The 13,509-nt window shown below is 40.3% G+C and overlaps 1 protein-coding gene across 2 annotated transcripts; it reads right to left on the bottom strand.

Moving 5' to 3' along the window:
- Nucleotides 1-2,547: 2,547 nt before the first annotated feature.
- odad3 (outer dynein arm docking complex subunit 3) lies at nucleotides 2,548-12,080 on the bottom strand. Of its 2 annotated transcripts, XM_050044586.1 has the most exons (13): nucleotides 11,914-12,080; nucleotides 11,565-11,686; nucleotides 10,254-10,331; nucleotides 9,835-10,026; nucleotides 9,606-9,707; nucleotides 8,441-8,566; nucleotides 8,073-8,195; nucleotides 7,675-7,824; nucleotides 7,428-7,588; nucleotides 6,584-6,740; nucleotides 6,310-6,459; nucleotides 3,727-3,814; nucleotides 2,548-3,649 (listed from the first exon to the last, which is right to left on the bottom strand). In XM_050044586.1, the coding sequence occupies exons 1-13, from the start codon at nucleotides 11,990-11,992 to the stop codon at nucleotides 3,528-3,530; spliced, it is 1,650 nt and encodes a 549-aa protein (XP_049900543.1). In that variant the 5' UTR covers nucleotides 11,993-12,080; the 3' UTR covers nucleotides 2,548-3,527. The 2 variants fall into 2 exon arrangements, with proteins under 2 accessions (XP_049900543.1, XP_049900544.1); XM_050044587.1 differs by lacking the exon at nucleotides 11,914-12,080 and having other exon boundaries at nucleotides 9,835-10,022; nucleotides 11,565-11,627.
- Nucleotides 12,081-13,509: the final 1,429 nt, after the last annotated feature.

The raw sequence follows: 13,509 nt of genomic DNA, 5'->3' as shown, positions 1-13,509 counted from the left end.
CGCTATTTATTGCTTTTCTTTCATGTTATATTTTTGTCCCTTGTTAAATGTTTTTGATTTTCTTTCTTTTTTTTGTGAATATTTGCACAAGTGTATCATGAGCACTTTACTTAAGTAAAAGTATATGCCTCCTGCACTGTAAAAATATTCTGTGACAAGTAAAATTCCTGCATTGAAAAGGTTACTTAAGGAAAAGGAAAAGTAAGTATAATCAGAAACATGTACTCCCAGAAAAATCTAAAAAAAAAATAATAAAAAAATAAAATACAGGAGCAGTACACTGGTTTCAAGGTATACCGTGATCATATCTATGATATTTTTAAAAAAATGCAACTGGTCTGAACTTCTCACCTTTATTTTAGTTATTTTCAAATGGGCGACTTACATACTTCCGTTTTTTTTTTTAAATGGTGACAAATTTCAACTGTAAGAAATAAACCAGAAGTAACCCTTCTATTTTCATTCCCGAGGGTCATTCTGAATTATGATAACAATACTTCTGCAATACCATGATACCATGAAACTGCGACAGTTTCTGAGATGGATATCATACTGTGAAAATCTCACACCATTGCAATCCTACTAAAAGATATAAGTAAACATCCAAACATTATTCAAAATAAATTAAAAGCTGTACTTGTATTAACTGTTGGGCAGATTAAATTTATAACAAAACATACTACATTAACTTTTCTTGTGCTTTTTAGACAAAAATATTACTATTTAGAGTGACTAGTAACTAAACCTTCAGTAAAGTAAAAAGTTCAATATTTCCCTCTGAATGTAGTGGAGCAGAGGAATAAAGTGGCATGAAAAGAACAGACTCAAGTAAAGTACAAGCACCTCAGATCATCCTTCAGTACAGTACTTGAGTAAATGTACATAGTTACATCCCACCACTGGTCATGAGTATGTGACTGAATCAAATCCAATCAAATTTTATTATTTTAAACTTTATTTTTTTGTGTGACTTCCTGTCTGACAGGAAGCAGCACGTGAAGCTGGGGAAATACATCTCCAATTCCTGGACTATCAGTACTGGTTCCCCTCAAGGCTACGTTCTTTCCCTTCTGCTCTTCTTCCTGTAAACAAACAGCTGCACCTCCAGTCACCAGTCAGTCAAGCTCCTGAAGTTTGTGGATGACACCACCCTCATTAGGCTCATCTCTGGTGGGGATGAATCCACCTACAGGTTGGAGATCAACCATCTGGTGACCTGGTGTAGACAGTACAACCAGGAGTTCAACACTCTGAAGACAGTGGACATGGTTGTGGATCTTAGGAGGAATGCAGCCTCCACACTGCCTTCATCCGGTCCATCCTCACCTCCTCCATCACCATCTGATACACTGCTGCCACTGCCAAGGACAGGGGCAGACTGCAGCATATCATTCCCTCCACTGAGAATGTGATTGGTTGCGATCTTCCTTCCTCCAGGACCTTGGAGCAGGCCGACCCCTTCCAGACAAAAACTGAGTCATTTCCCTCAGGCAGGAGGCTGAGTTCATCAGGACCAAAACCTCATGCCACATAAGCAGTTTCATCCCGACAGCTTTTATTTTCTATTTTCTCTGTCTATGTTTCTGCTATGCACCAATACATCAAAGCGAATTCCTCGTGTAAAAACCTACTTGGCAGTAAAACAAGACTGATTCTTCAGGGGACCAGTTTAATGGAGGCTTCTTGTGAACTGATTGTTCATTATGAGGCCTAAGGTGAGGAACATGTTTCATAAAATAATGACATTTTGATTGGGCACTTGACATCAATCCTAGAACTATTACCTTTTTTCAACCTCTTCAGTGGGTATTATCTGCAAAGACATGTTGGTGATAATGGTCTAAACAATACTTAACATAAATATTTCCCTTATCTTTGCTTTTCTGTGAATTAAAGTTGTCTGTCTGATTACAGTCCGTGTGCCAATCAATCACAGCTGCTGCGATAAACCACATATGAGGTGTCAGCTGGACAATTAAAGACAGCAAACATCATTTGGCACACAGTATAATTGTTCTGCCACTTACTCTGGCAGACAACAAGACAATCCAGATTAACACCCAAGAACTTGGCTCATCATCCGGAAAGCATCTGAGCAAAGAGGCACGACCATTTCTGAGATGCTGAACATAGCAGAGATAGTTCAGGTGTTCAGGCGCCGCAAGCAGGGAAGCTTTCACATGCAGCTCATGTTATACTGAGACAAAGCATGTGCGTCTGTAGGATCAATGTGATTCACCCGTTACTGTAAAAACAGGCAGAGTTCGTCACAGGTGTTGACTTTCAGTGACCTGCATCATGTTTGTAAAATAAAAGGCGTCACATTCACAATGGATAGGTTTCTATTAGCAGGACAATAACAGAGAAACGCTTCAGGCACAAGTTAACTATAGATCCTCCCACACGTCATCAACCCCTTGTATTTCCTATTGTAATGTTTCCAGTGTATGTGACATCAAACTTTGACCCAAGCTGTTGCCTAGAAATACAATTCCAGTGAAACAGTCCATACACACATACATGATAAAGAGTAAAAGCAGTGTTTGATTGTTTTTATTAGTTTTTCAATGAGGCAGAGGGTGGAATTCTAAACTGTGAAGAGGTGGAGAAACAAGTGTTGGTGCAACACTGACACCTGACACAGAACATTACTGTTGTCAAAACACACTCACTTACACAACAAGTAACCAGCTTCAAAGGTACGAACACATATGATGACAAAAATCATCCAGGAGCTGCTAACAAGTGCTCATCTTTCAACATGTTTAAAAATGTATTTTAATTTGTATTTTAAACCATCAATTTAATTAACATCTGAGGCCCCTTTTACTCTTTGCATTATAATGAATCTTATATCCAGATTGTATCTAGATATGATTTAACCTGACTGCATTTAGACCAGTGCTGCATTTAACCACTAAGGAAGATTTAGAAGGCAACAGTGAGTTTTATGGGTCAACAGCGGTGAAGCAGGCCTAGCTGACTGTAAACCCAGTAATCAACGGGAAGAATACGTCATAGATGAGACAGACACTGCAGTATTGTCAGCATCAGATAAGAGAAAGACAACGGGGTGCCCCATACTGCAGCGTTAGATGGAGGAGAGCCGCTGCTGCCTCACTGTCGCACATTATTACGTATTTTCACCCACATAGTTTTTGTATGTGGATTAAAAAATTCAGTTGCATTCACACTTGTGTTCATTTTGCACACAGTGTATCCCTGACTATCCCTGGAGGCGGGTTGGCTGATCGGATCACAATCTGTGCTCAGTGCGTTTCAGGTACACTTACACTTTTATCTGACCAAGCACTATCTGATTACAATCCAGTCACTTGCATTTTATGCAAGGTGTAAAGGGGGTCTGAGGTTCTTTGTAGCAACAGATAACTGTAGAGGAGAAACATTAAATGGCTAAAGTAGGAATGGGAAATCCAAGATGATCTTTATATGTTCATTGCACTCAATTCAAATCAGTTTTTGGTTCGGAGCATTGATTTTCTTGAGTTTTGAGTCCTGGTGTCAGTTCAGAACTTGCCCTTTTTCTTCCAGTGCTTCTTCTTAGACTTGGAGTCAATGATCAGCTGAGACTGTCGCTTCAGTGCCTCACGTGAGATGATGTCAGCCTCGTCCTCTTCGCTGTCGTCCTCTGAGACACAAACAGTGACAGTTTAAACTGTGTGTTTGTATTTGTGTGTGCGTTTTTGTGTGTGGCTCCCAACTTACCGTCATTGAAGAGGTCCTGTCTTTGGTCCTCAGGCAGCTTGACACGGGTGTTGTACGCTGGCAGTTTCCCCTCAATCCTGACGTGGAACTGCTCAGAGCAACACAAGGACAACAGTCAGTGAGTCCCACACGTAAAACATTTATTTTATATATTAGTGTAGATTTTCTTTATTCAATATTAATCCCCAGAGTCCCCTATTTCCATGGAATCTGACTATATGTAGCTGTTTTCATGCACACAACAGAATAAAATATGAAATATTGCAAACCTGATGGTTGCTTAGTGTTGGAGATATCGGCTGTAGAGATGTCTGCCTTCTCTCCAATATAATGGAACTAGATGGCACTCCGCTTGTGGTGCTTAAAGTGCCAAAAAATACATTTGAAAAACTCAACAGCAATGTCTCTTTCCAGAAATCATGACCCTGTTGTAGGAACAAAATTTATCATTACCATATATAGAAATGTGATATTATTTAGTATTCTGCTTCCTTTTGATGTGTAAGTTTAACCTGACCCAAATTGAACTGTTTCTTTAATTTCATTTGTGTATGAGAAACTTACTTTGTTCCTGCTCTCATGAATCTGTAAACTTGAGGCCTCCCTTTTCCTCCTGCTCTTCTAAGTTTTAATTATATTATGTGACTGAATCTATTCTTCTTTGTCAGACCTACGGAGGATACTCCAGGTGTCAGAGCTCTGACCTTTCAGCTTCTGTTCTATTACTTTATTAAATAACACAAAAGATAATTCACAGACGTTGATGTGAGCAGTCACATGTAGAAACTATTTTCTTTCTATCTAACTACACCCACCAAGTCTATCGCTGTGCAGAAGGGAGTGTTCATCTATTTAAAGAGAGGCTCACGCTCGTGTCAACACGAGATGTAAAAATCAATAGCATCCTCCTCAGCTGAGCTGTAACGTGAACTAGTTCAGTGCTAGGTGAGCTAGCAGTAGAGGCATGTGAGGTCTGTGGATTATCTTGAGTAACCAGGTCATGATTTCTGAAAAGAGACATTGCACTTTGGGCACCAAAAACCAACTGATATAGATCAATTATACTGGAGAGAAGGCAGACATCTCTATGGCTAATATCTCCAACACTCACCAAAAACAATCTAGACTGATAAATAGCACTACAGGTAGGAGGAAAAATACGTATATCCCTTTAAGTTTATTTTTTATGTGTAGGCTATTGATTTTTTTTATTTTGATTTTTTTTTAGCCTTTATTTGATAGGACAGGCAAGTGTGAAAGGGGGAGAGAGAGAGGGAGTGACATGCAGCAACAGCCTTGTACATGGGGCGCCTGCTCTGCCACTAAGCCACCAACGCTCCTATTGATTTTTTAAAGCCTTATAATATAGAATTTATCTACAATTTCCTAATCATGAGGAAATTAAATTAGTTTTAGGACTCTTTACAAACAAAAACTTTAAAAGAACCAGTTTAGAGTTTTCCTGCAAGAGAGGAGAGATTTTTTAAATGGCTTTATGAAACCTGTAACATAAATCACTAACCTTTGTTTTATCAGTTATATATGATTACACATGGTCATGCACATATACCTGGTGGCGTTCATCTATTATGGTGTATGATAAGAGTTAAAAGTGAGCACTAGAGTCATGTGTGTGTGTGTCTATGTCCTCATCATGCATCATGTATGATGAGCAGCAGGTCAGTTTTTCCCAGCATGGATGTACTTCTTTACTTTAGAGGTGGAAGTTGGGGCGGGACAGCCGAGCGGTTTCTAACAGTCTCAGCCGAGCAAACAAGGCTGCACTGATTCTGAAATTATCAGCTCAGAATTACGTCAATTGCAGAGATTATGCCTTCTAAAAATGGATCTGAGAGTAAAATAGTCAATGTCATTAGCAAATGGCCTACAGACTGTTACATGTTCCCTTTGGTACACTCTGATATGCTGTGTTCTCAAACAGAGAAGGTGCTGCAGAGCGTTAGTAATCAGGAACAAACACTTCAGGTGGCTCTAATGGCTGCCTTTCCACTCAGATAAGCTTTGCAAGCACAGCAGCATGCGTGCTTCCATGCTCAGCCATGCTGTTGCGCCATGCGATGCACGCTTAAACAAGAGGCCCAACGTGTTCTTTGCCAAAACTTTAGTTATCATTGAAAGTTCATGCTGATGTACAGCCGTTAGAGAGGAGACTGTTAGTGAACTCTCAAACCAGTAGTCCATGTTTAAGAGTTATTTTACACAAACCTGCACTAATACAGGAAAGGGTTTAGGAAACTGGTGTTCCCTAAACCCTTTCCTGCTGTCAGTTAACATATAAAATATTAGATGTTAGATGTTATGTTGGTCACGTGACATTTATAAGGCATCTCACCAGAGACAACTACTCAGGTGTACACGTGTACCAACATTCTCTGTTAATGAGGATGGCACTGTATGTACTTTGTGGTTTTTTTAATCATCTCTTGCCTTTCCTACACAGCTCTCATTAAAACTGTACACAAACCATGTGTGTAAGGTAACAAGGACTACCTCTGCATATGCAAAACAGTTTTCAACATCCAATCCAGAAACAGAGCCTGTATTTCAAAAGCACCGACTCACCTCCTCTTCCTCCATCTCCTTCATAATCGCAGCCACATCCTTTCCCTTCAGCTCCTCATTCAATAACTGCAACTTCAGCTCACACTGGGTCATCAGCTCAACCGCATACTCATCTGAGTCTGGAGACACTTCAGCTGCTGTGTCCTCACTCTGGAGGGAAATGCAAGGATGGTGACAACAGACTATGCTTGATTGACACTAGAAATAAAATCGACACATATGAGGAGTAAGACAGATTTGAGGTTAAACCTACAGTCATGATGGTTATATTTACCAGTGTGATGTGTTGAAGTTTGTCTGCGAGATGCTCCACTCCTCCTCGGACAGTGCCGAGGGCTTTTATGAGCCACTCCAGACGCTCTTTACCTGCATCACACCTCTGCTGTTGAGCCTGCAGTTGCTGCTCACACTCCTCCAGCATCTGTTGGTCACTAGAAAAACCACAGAAAAAAAGCAGAGGCTTGAACCTTAGGATCACCTCACAATGATACCTTGTGCCTCCATTACTTAGCTCAGTCGCCGAAAGAAAATATCGGCACTGTAGCTGCAGACCACTGTTCGAGACCAACAAATAACAAAACTGGTTGTTGTCATTGCTGTGTTTCCAGCAGCTTTTAGTCACTAATTGTGGGCGTCTTTTAGCAAACCATTATTGTTTTTCCTCCAGGTATAGTGCCAAGGAAAGCAGTTGGTATTTACAGAGACATCCTTGTGGTTTTTGCCAGGATAGTGCAACTAACACTGGTTGTTTTTCACCTATGGCATCTCTGTCTTTCCAACCTGGATTGTACCACAAGAAGTTTTTTACCAAGACATCACTGCATTTCCTACAAGGATAGTGTCACCAAAAGCTGTTGGTGTTTACTGAGATATTGACAGCTTCCCCAGCCATGATTGTGCCACCAAAACAAACTTTTCCTAGCCATAATTAAGTGTTTTTTTTTGCCTAAACCTAACCACATGTTAACCACAGCACTATTAAAACTAAAAGAAATGTAAAGTTTCAGCATATCTGCTTCATAACAATATAAAAATGTAACATTTTTGTAGTTTGCAGGAACCTACGATGCCAACATTTTTTCTGTTGAGCAGGTCAGCAAACTGTCTGAGTGTCTCACCTGGACAGTTTAGCCTCTCCAGAATATTTCATATCCTGAAACTGTTGGTTCAGGAGCTCCTTCTGCTCCTTCAGCTGCTGCAACACCTTCTCGTTCTCTTCCTTCAACTGCTCCAGATGCTGGTGTATCTCCTTCTGTGAGATAAAGCGCTCCACTATCTCCTACACACATGAGAAAAACAAAAACATATATGTAAACATGTACAGTGTACACACAGCTGTCAATCCCTCTCTTTCCAAGTCCACACCTGTATATCTGTGACTCCGGTGGCCTCCTTGATGCGCCGGAAGGCCTCCTCAAAAGTGGAGATGACCTTCTCTTCTTCACCTGCCACCCTGGGGCTGCTGCGCTGGGCCTCACTGCTCAGCTCATCCGGCTGCATTGTTGTTCTCTGAGCCTAGAGGTGGCAGAGGTATAAGTTATTCATTTCAGTCTACAGAAACTTTACTTTTTACCAAAAAGTAGATGATAAAAAGCGTAACTTTTTGGACTGTAGTCATGTTTCTTGAAGTCATATCATGTTTAATCATGTGCACATGTCCAGTGAGAAAGCAGATGGTCAAAAGAGGGAACAACATTAAAATAAAACCATACCCTACAATAATATACTTAAAGTATACATATTTACCACCACATGTATCTCACCCGTCTTTCGACTCTTTCCGCCTGGGCCTTGCGCTCCTCCACCTTTTTCCTGTAGCTTGCAATAATTCGCTCTCTCTCCTTGCGCTCCCTGTAGAGCAGTTCCTCCTGCTGCTGTAGGTCAGCCTGGCAGGCAGAGGAGAGGGAAGAAAGGACAGCAGCATTGATTTGGGCAAAAAAAAAAACTGTTTGCAAAATGTACAGTGATGAGATAGGCTAATGCATCTATACTTAAAATGAAAAGAGCACAGCTTAACAAACACTGTAAAGCTGTTGTAGCTGCTTCTACGGTGAGTGTATCATGCTTGTGATGCCTTTTCTAGAAATGTGCATGTTGCAGACTGCATGTGGCAGAGGAGGCTGCAGGTCACCTTAGCAGCTTCTTTAGAGAGCTGGGCGTCATTGTTCATGGCCTGCATGTTGTGAAGCTCCTCTCTGTGCTTCAGGATTTCTTCCTCCAGACTGTCCAACTGGCCTTGGAAAGTCAGACTCTCCTCCTGAAGAAGTGGTGTTAAGTGAGGGATAGAAAGAGACAGGACAGGAAAAGCGGATATAAAGAGTTAGAGAGGTGGTGGGTGTTTTGGAGATGGATAAGATCAGAAAAGGACCGTGGCAGCACTGTGACCGGGACCACTGGATGTATTATAATAGGCTAATCATTAGGTTGTGATCCAGAAATTAAAGCCTGAAATCTTGATCTATTAATGCACCTTAGTTGCACAAGTTAGACATTATTAATTAAACAAATATAAAACATAACTGTAAAGAGATTTAGATGCTTTGCCTAGTGCTGGGAATAACTGAAAAGTAAAGTGAACGACTATTAAAAAATTCTTGAATACAAAAAAGGAGGTCAGGTTAAGTGCAAACAAAGATAAAGTAAGCCTAGAACAGAAAGTTCTGTACCACTGTGAAAGTCTCGCTCTAAGTTTACAAATCACAAACACAGTATCCCATATCAAAGGCACAACACAGTGTCACAGCACAGACCATTACCCTGCAGAGCAACAGCAAGCATTGTTCTGTGCAGGATACCTGGATAAAAATTATCAGCAGACTGTGGACGAAACACTGATGGTGTACAAGTACTCTTACTCTGATGAGGGTGTCTGCTGAGTTACTATATTTGAACTTACATAAGCTGTATAATAATGTCTACAATGTGAAGCTTAGCACGACAACATAAATCAGTATGGGAGGTGGTGCACAATATATCGACCATGTGAAGATGAGTACAAGAGTGTCTACAGGTATCAGACTCTTAAATTTATGTTTTTAAAGACCTTTTTTAAGATAGTTTTTAATCAAACAGATTTTTTGACAAATTATCTTTTTCTTATTTAAGCATTGCAGGTCAAGGAGAAGCAGGAGAAGTTTGAGCTGGTTGTAATCCACAGTTCTCAATGCTAGATTCCACTAAATCTCCCTAAATCTTACCCACTGTTCCTTTAAGGCCAAATTTTTATAAAACTACATTTAAGACGTTGTACAACTTTTTAAGGACCTTCAGACACCCTGTATGTATGTTTGACTAACCTGCAGGTGACTTTTGAGTTTCAGATAGTTAGTCATGATGTTCTCAGCCTCTTTACACTTAAACTGGGTCTTCTCCAGACTGTTCTCCAGCGCCCGCAGTTTCTGAAGACAAACACAACATTGTTACTGATGGGTGTACTATTCTGTCATGTAGCTCATTTACAGTGAACATTAGGAAAAAGGAAATATATTTTTTTGCACTTTCTACATGAGCTTGAGAGGCAACCACCATGGCATCTTCCTCTTTCTTCCGAACGCGTGCGTCTGCAGACTGCGCTCCACGGCTGCCCTCTGGTTTGAGTCTCTGGTATTCCACGTTCAGCTCCTCGAGGTGTCGCTTGCGGGTCTGGGTGGTGTGTTTAAGGGCGTTAAGGCGCTTCATCTTGGACAGCACCCTTTGGTCTAGTGTTGTCAGGGCTGCCTGAGAAAAGAGTAATGAACGGGAGAGTGTGCGACAGCAAAAGAGAGACAGAGATGAAGGCAGTGAGGGTGAAACTGAGAGAGTTGTATACTTGCAAGCAGTGTCAGTAGTCCAGCCATATTATCCTTAAGACGTTATATGAACCTTATATAAATTATCAGCAAGAATGAACAACAAAGCTGCAATGAACACTACTATTGTACAGTACTGATGCAACTTCCTCTCACCTTCCCCGACATGTTGCGGAAGGCATCCTTCTCTGTGCCTCTGTTGTGAAAGGCCACTTTGATGATATTGTCATCACCCTGGGAGGAAAGACACCAAAGGGAACACGATTTCAATTGCAAAGAAAGTCAGGTAAGGTCTGTTTGACTGTTCCTTTGACATGGATAAGTAAGGACAGAAAAAAGCACAAGAGCTGGGAATGTCCCCCTGTTTTACCCTTCTGAGACCTGGAGTAACTGGAATGTAAGAAACACGTCACAAAGATTTTTTAATGTTGTATGACAAGTCCCTTGTAGTAAACATCGGGTCAATCTCTTCAACAAAATACACATTTAATTACAGTAAGATATAGTACGTTTACATTATAAAATTAGAAACACTTATTTTTTAACGTGAAACTGCGTTATTTGGTGTTTCTATTGTTTTTTTTTTATAACCTGGTCCATTTGTTTTTAAGAGGAGAAGACCTCTGCAGATAATTTGGCTCCCAGTAAAAACCTCCTGAACAATGAACAGTAAAGGAATTCTCACCAGGCTTTCACGCTTGGCACATGGGAGAAGTTTTAACTGGTGGCAATCTGCAATCCTCCCAACTAAATGCCACTAAACACTGCTCATTTAAATGTACTGTGCATGCTTTTAACTGGTTAAACATGCATAGTGTGTGCACTCGTGTGTGTATGTACAAGAAAAATAATCTCTGTTGACCCCTCCTTGAATCTGTGTTAAATAGCTAAAAATTCAGAACCCTGATTTACATGTCACTTCTAATCCAAAATGGGTGCTGCATGTCAGTAATTTCTGCCTCAGGGTCATCCTCAGTTGATATATCTTCCTCTTGAGCATTGAACATCCTGCTCCACTGCCTAGCTCAAGGTTTTATCCTGTTTCCTGAAGTATGGGCAATGGTTGAAAATGAAAAGAAGTAAGTCCTACTATCCCCCACCAAGGACATGGTTTAAAATGTGTATTTGGAAAGGCTTAAAAATTAACAAACACTTATAAAAAAACGTAATCTAATGTAGTTAGGACTCTCATTTAAAAAACAAACATTTGAAGAACAGAAACAATATTGTTCAGTTAGCCTATTACCCCCTTACTGTGTTAAAACGTGTTTTTGCAATCCCCCTCTAAAAAGTTAGAAAATGTTTTCTGTTGGTCACAGCCTTATGTGTGTTACATCACCAGAAAGTCCTTTGCACAGTACTCTAGGACTCAAATAGACTGCATGCATGATGTTTAAAATAAAGGTTTCAGTGTCACCATGTCTCCTACAGAAGACAGAGGGCACATATGAGGGACATGGGACTTACAGCATTAGCCTCTGCCAGTTTTCTGCACAGCCTCTTGTTGTCCTGCCTCAGCTGGCGGATGGTCTCCGTGTTCTTCTTGATGGTGGACTGAGAGCTCTCATAGTACGCAGTCCTGTCTCCCTCTGGTGGACACATTAAATCCTTACACTAACAATACATACATGTAGGCTTCTCATTATTCACTAACACTATATCTAACTGCTGTTTCTGTTGGAGTTTGTAACGGTTCCACAGCGGCTAGTCACATGAAATAGCATACCAACGGCAGCTAGCTAGCTAACGTTAACTGTAAGTTAGCAAAGCGCTCTTCCGTTAGCATGACATGAAACCAAACTTGACACAAACTCACCCAGAAGTTGGATTTTACGCTGCATCTCCGTTATTTGGTCATGTAGCGGAGGTTTAATGGCGTCGGCACTGAATGGCATGATTGTGCTGTGTTGTTTTTGTACACAATTACCGAAGAAAGATGTGCCCACCGTTGGTGTTAGCTTGACCTGAACGGAGAGCTCAGGAAGTCTCAGCTGTTGCCTAGCAACCTGTAAACTCACACCAAGGCAGGGCCGTAATCACCTGTTTAACATGAAGGGGTCTCAGTTAGATCCCCCCCTGAGAACGTTTAGATGCTTAACTGCTAAATATACCATTTCAGAGCATTTTGAAACAGAAGTCTTAGATTAGGGCTTCTCAAAGTTTGATGACTGATAGTGTTTGACTCTTTTCCACCAGCATGGGACCAGTTCTGCTCTGGTTCCCACACCTATTTTTAAAAATGTTCAGAGCATACTGACCAAAAATAAACTGGTTTTGAACCTGAAAAGTTGGTTATCAGCTGGAACCAAAAAATAGCAGGTTTAACTTGACCTGAAGTATGAACCGTGACATCAGTGAGTGTGTGTTACTCTGCTTGGAGAGAGAGGACGGAGAGGTCAGGTGAGAAATCATCAGACAACAATGTCATCCGCAATTAGGCTACAACCCCAAAGTTTACTTGTGTACTATGCAACACCTTCCATTGACGATCAATCACAATGGTTTCACTCAAAACATAGGACATATGGCTGACTTGTTAGATGGCGCAAAGGTTTTGAGAATCCTGACCCAGTTCAAGAACCAGAAATAATTTGGTGGAAAAGGGGAATGAGTGCTATTTTAGGGAGCCAAGGGTCACACAGGAAAAGTGAACACACTGACTTTTTGTGACATTTTTTATGACATACTAACCCTTTACAAAAAACTAAAACAATTAACAGTCATATAGCCTGTGTAACGCTGATATTACATTCTGATTTTCCACTTTTAGTACATTTGAAAGTAATGAAATAGAGACAGTACAGTGTTGGACATTGATTGTACCTACAAACAGTAGTTGAGAAACTGGCGTATGGCAACACCATCTGGACAATAAATCTGCAGTACACCATAATACTAGAACTGATACTAATAATAATGGCAAAGTATATTTATAATTATGATTACATTTAATTTGAGTACTTCAGACGGCAATGCGTGGTTGCCTGCCGTAGCATAGCAATTGTTTTCTTTTTATTTTTTATCAATATATTTGGGGACATTTTGAGCATATTTTAATAGGCCTATTGGGGGGATGTGTCCTCCCATAACTAATGCCTAGCATCAAAGTGATTGTACCTTTAGTCTCATTTATAGTACTGTCAAAAAAAAAAAAAAGAACAAAAAAAAAACTGTATTTAAGTGATAAAAATATTACACTGTAGCAGTAACTTAGGGACATATGCCTATAGTTACTTAATATTTAATTTCACCACTAAAGACAGTTTCTTTCCTTTAGAAATATCATTAAATGTTAAAAACTACCAAGTATGCTTCTCCTGTTAAAAAAGCAATAAATACAGGCTTCTATATCGACAAATACAGCAAGCATATGGCCTCAAATATATAGTTTGTCAACTTCATATGGCTACTA

This window comes from Epinephelus moara, chromosome 5 (assembly GCF_006386435.1).
Source record: "Epinephelus moara isolate mb chromosome 5, YSFRI_EMoa_1.0, whole genome shotgun sequence".
NCBI lineage: Eukaryota > Metazoa > Chordata > Actinopteri > Perciformes > Serranidae > Epinephelus > Epinephelus moara.
This window is presented reverse-complemented; position numbering and strand designations above follow the sequence as displayed.

Excerpts from the sequence above, each read along its gene's own strand:
- odad3 (XM_050044586.1), bottom strand. The coding sequence starts at position 11,992 with ATGCCATTCAGTGCCGACGCCATTAAACCTCCGCTACATGACCAAATA. Across the intron at positions 9,708-9,834 it reads AGAAAGAGGAAGATGCCATG|AAACTGCGGGCGCTGGAGAA; the intron begins GTGGTTGCCTCT and ends GTTTGTCTTCAG. Across the intron at positions 7,589-7,674 it reads CCGGAGTCACAGATATACAG|GAGATAGTGGAGCGCTTTAT; the intron begins GTGTGGACTTGG and ends TCATGTGTGTAG.